The 5,000-nt window shown below is 40.6% G+C and overlaps 1 protein-coding gene across 1 annotated transcript in view; it reads right to left on the minus strand.

The window, feature by feature from the left end:
• Nucleotides 1–360: 360 nt before the first annotated feature.
• LOC138864004 (uncharacterized) overlaps nucleotides 361–5,000 on the minus strand; it is a 4,767-nt gene continuing 127 nt past the window's right edge. Inside the window, exons 1-2 of the mRNA XM_070129640.1 lie at nucleotides 4,974–5,000; nucleotides 361–3,172 (exon numbers count right to left, since the gene is read on the minus strand). The exon at nucleotides 4,974–5,000 is cut by the window's right edge and continues 127 nt beyond it. Coding sequence (XP_069985741.1) covers nucleotides 1,522–2,955 — 1,434 coding nt within the window. The 5' untranslated portion in view covers nucleotides 2,956–3,172; nucleotides 4,974–5,000 and the 3' untranslated portion in view covers nucleotides 361–1,521. The remainder of the gene's footprint in view (nucleotides 3,173–4,973) is intronic.

A 5,000-nucleotide genomic window follows, 5' to 3' on the forward strand; every position in this document is an offset into this window, starting at 1 on the left:
CTATCATTATCAATTGTGATTGTTTAATGGATATGATTCGATGGATATAAGTAGTTTTTTATCGTGATATAAAAAGGAAAGGAATTGAGATTTCCTTTTCAACTTTTAGCATCACAGACTGCTTTTGATCCCCCAGTAAAAGGGATTCGATTTCCATTATCTATAAGATTATGGGACTAGAATCCATTAGCTCTTGTAGTCTGTTATTTATTTTATCCTACTCTGTCTTATACCTTTTTCATTTGTTTCTCGCATCTTCTTTTAATTATCAAACATTATCTTTATTCTTATTTTTTTTTCAGCATAAATCTCGCCACAGGTAAATATGGAAAATAAAAAATACCAGTTAATACGTAAGAATTTTATGCTGTATTTATCCTGTTAGACATATTTCCAACATGTAATCTTAGACAATGGCCAACGTGTAATACCTATGAACTGTATTCATGTTGACAATTGTAGAAATGTAGAAATATTATGAAAGAGAATGAATATCTTCACAATACAAGAGATGTATCTGACCGGTTTATAACATATCTTCGTCAGATATACATATTCATTCTCATTCATACATTTTCTACATGTAATACCTACATCTACTACATATTTTTTTCACTTTTCATTTAAGGAATAACAGAGGAAAATAAAACATATGTACCATTATCTTTCAAATCACTTCGAATCAACAATAGCAAATAAATATAAAACTGAAATCATCGACTACAGTTCATTCAAAAATCGAAATAGAAGAATTGTGTTCAAAAAGAATATAAACATTCAGTGGGTAAGTTTTCGCTTTTCTTAAATGAGATTTTTACATAAACCGATTCGAATCCTCTTCAGGTGGAGTTCGAAAGACAATCTTGGGTAAATTAAGGAATTGAATCGTCTTTCCTTTACGCTCGTTTTCTTTTCTCTTTCATTTATATTCTCTTTCTCTTTCTCACTTCCTTTCTCTTTCTCTCGATCTTTCTCTTGATCTTGATCTATCTTTCTCTTTCTCTTGTTCTGTCCTTCTTTCTCTTTTCTTCTCTATTCATCAATCTGTTTATTTGCCTACTTGTTTATCTAACTGTCTTTCTGTCTAGCTATATTTGTATACATGCATACATACATGTATATATATATATATATACCTCATACCTTTTACCTAATATTATATATTTATCTAGCTATTTATCTGCTTATCTCCCTATCTAATTATGTGCACATAATATATAAATATATATATATATATATATATATATATATATATATATATATATATATATACACACACAAATTAAATGCATACATATATGTGTGTGTGTGTGTGCGTGTGTGTGGGGGGGGGTATGTGTGTGTAGGCAGATATGTGTGTGTTTATATATTCATGTATCCATGTTTGCATCAAACTTAGTATGTGTGCTTGTATCTCTCCATCTGCTTCTCTGTCACTGTCTTCTATCTATCTGTATCTGTATCTGTATTCTGTATCTCTGCCTCCTGGCTATCTGCCTGGCTGAGCGAGCGCGCCCGACCCTACACCATGGTCTCCGATCCGCTGAAATAGCTGAGGTGATGGAAGCTCCTCCTGTCGGACGCCGCGGGGTGGCACGGCGCGGGCCCTAGTTCCCCCGAGGACGTGCACCTACGGAGAGACCTCGCCGAAGCACCACCAGGAGCAGCAGTTCGAAGCGTCACGCCGGCGCCCACCTCGCTGCTGCTCGAGAACTCTGACCTTTGGACTTCCTGCTGGAGGTGGGTTCCTGCCTGACCCGAGTGGGTGGAATACTGCCCTCGGAGGTCAGGCTGAGGGATGGAAACCTGGTCTGGCTCTTGTGTGGCAAGGGAAGCCGAGGAATTTGGACGCTGGTTTCCGTTGCTTGATGTGCGGGTCGAGTTCATGAATCCTGGGAATGTGGATAGTCCGGCGCTCATCGAGTAGGCCGGAACTTGCGATGTGTTGTTGGAAAAGGCAGCCGGTCCTGAGGCAATGCAGGAATCGGACGCCACAGAGGAAGGCTCTCGAATTGCCAGCGGAGACGGAGAAGAAGCTCTGAAAAAGGGGGCGTCACTCGGGGTCTCCGTCTTGTGTACAGGACTCGAGGAGGGATCATAATCGCCGTCTGTTGTTTCAGCTTCCTCTGTGGGATTTTCTTGGGGCTTCTTGCAGCTCTGGCGTTTGGTCGAGTTGTCCAGGGCTTCTGGCGCTATAGACTTGACAGAGCTTCGGTTGTCCTCGGGAGAAGCAGAACCAGGTTCAGAATCGGTAAAAACCTCAACGCTGCTTCCTCTGGGCGACTCTACCTTGATGATGGGAACAGTTCTCGCACTGGGCCTGAGAGGTAAGTCCCGCGAGCCTTGCGCCGAGTTTCCACCAGAAGGAGAATCAGCCTCCGTCGTCTTGGCGAACTTTCCTTTGTTAACGGCGTTGTCGAGATTTATGAAGCTCTGCCGGGGGCTCACCCTCGAGCTCGCCGAAACGCAGCTGTCGGGAAACACCGAGTTCTGTTGCATCGGCGACGGATTACGCAAGCCCCTGCGCAGGATCACTGAGTCCGTCGTGTTTCTTCGGCTGTTCCTGAAGCTCCCGTCACCGAGACCTAAGACCGAGTGGCGGTAGTTCTCGACCTCGGCGTCGTCGTTGGAGGAGCAGATTTTCCACATGCTGACGGCACACTTGGCTATCAGAATGACGTGAAGTAAACACGTCGACAGTATGAGAAGCATGGCAACCGCCGCCGCAGACTTGGAAACGCAGAACTCGCAAGGACATTCGCTGCTTTTGGCCGCATTCCCTTCTGCCGGGGCTGCTGTAGGCCCTTCTGCTTCCAGCGTCGAGGACATGTTCTCAAACTCATTCTGCAGCGTGGATGCGTATCCTTGATTGTCTTCCGTTGTGGATGCCGTCAGTTCCACCGATGAGTGGAAAAGGAGAAGTAAAATTAAAGCAACAAGTCGTGTGTATGGCATCACTGCGTTTTTTCCTTTCTTTCTTTCTTTCTTCCCCTTCTTTTCTTTTCTTAAGGTCACTATTTTCTTATCTTTTAGAGTCTACTTTTATATATAATCAGAAGCCTGTTCTATACATGAACCATGTTGCTTCAATTCACGTCACTTTTAAAATTGTACTTAAATTCAGTTTATTTTCTTTCTTGTTGCTTGACAGTAGATTCTTCCCCAAAACAGACTGAAATAATCAAAACAACAAATATTATTATGATGAAACAGAGGGAAGGAGTAGCAATATGGACAAGGAAAGGAATCATTATAAAGAAATTAGATATTTAGCAAGACCTCATAGTGGAACAGAAGCCAATTGAGGTAAACAGAAAAAAACGGGGTAAAGATAATCATATTTATATGGACGAAGATATGGTAACGTACATTACAGCCCAAGGTCTATAAGTACTTATAATAGACCTTGTTACAGCCAGCGTAAGCTTAGAAGGGGGGTGGGGAATGTTTTAATTTTGCCGACGAAAGAGCGTGGTTACTGGGCGTGATCATTAAAAATTAGTTGTATCTTAAAATAATACCGATAAATTACCGCTATTGTTTTTTTCTTTGTCTGTAACTTGCTTTGCACTTAATTGAATATAAGACCGACTCTGGAGTACGGTGCAGTAGTATGGAATCCACATTTTAAAAAATATATATGTAAACAAACTTGAAAGAGTTCAAAGCGCGGAGACAAGATGGGTATCTACTCTTAAATATCATAAATTCAAGTTTATGATACTTAATTTGAAGCAAACAAATATATGCCTTTATTACTCACTCTACGACGCTGAATAGATAACGCATAAGTAAACAACAATATATATGGGTGGCACCGAAGTAAAACCAGACAATGTGACGTTGTTATTGCCAGAATGCGTTTAGGTTACAGAATGTACTGGCAACTGCAATGTGCAAGAAGTACAGATGGATCTTGCTGTAAACTGTGTAACGAGGAAAATATGCGAATACTTGGGCCATATATCTCGGAATGTCGTGTGATACAGCCTTTCAGACCACCTAACATGAGGTATAAAGCACTATGTGATTATTTTATTTCATCTGACACGTTGGAAGATATACTCAGGCTATATCGCAAAGTTACTATGTAAAATTATCGTAATAATAGAACACAGTTATGTAAACACAAATGCAAAGGTATAACAACTTAGGAAGTATTCTTTTGCATGATGTATTTTCATTTTACCGTGTATAATTAAAGAATACTGTACTCTCGAATATATGTGAATATGCGTAACACTGTAATCCCTATTGCCCACGCATGAGCAGATAGCCAGGGTGGTGAATAAACTTACTTAACTTAACAAATAACTTACATCCATCAACTATCGGCTAGGTAGCGTTAGCAGGTAGAAAGGTTCAAGGTATCCGGCCACAGTAAATAGAGGAAAGGAAGGAATGGAACAAACAATGGGGAGACATTAAGGAACATCAGCGAAGTAACATGTAGAGGAGTACGAGACTAAAGCAGAAAATATATGAAATAAAGATAAGCTCACTGTTGTTATACGGAAAGACGAAGGAAGAATCATTTCAAGAACAAAGGTGAGAACGTCTCGATAGAATTTGGACGTTTCGTTGAGAGAACGCCTAAGAAATGAAGAGATATATGATATATGGTTGGAGTTCCAAGCACCGAAGACGAGGCTCAGGAGAGAAGAAAGAGGTGGTTGGGCATAGGCCTATAAGAAGAACGGAGGAGGAAGCCCCAGGAAAGAGAACACGGAGGAAGTCATAGATCCAGAGAAAGACAGAATAAAATGCATGGATGATGTGAGGAGAAGGATTTTGGGAGATTTGAGTCACCTAAGATGAAGCAAGAGACAGACTAGCATGGAGGCGAAATATTAGAGACTCCTAAACAGAAAAACAGAAGATTTATAACCGAATGTACCAAATCGCCATTGATAGACCCTGCCAAATACACTATAAATCACACACTTTTTTCGTCTTAATCTTCTCATACTGACCCTAATTTTTAAAAGTAATATTGTACT

Source organism: Penaeus vannamei, chromosome 14 (genome assembly GCF_042767895.1).
Source record: "Penaeus vannamei isolate JL-2024 chromosome 14, ASM4276789v1, whole genome shotgun sequence".
In the NCBI taxonomy this organism is placed as follows: domain Eukaryota; kingdom Metazoa; phylum Arthropoda; class Malacostraca; order Decapoda; family Penaeidae; genus Penaeus; species Penaeus vannamei.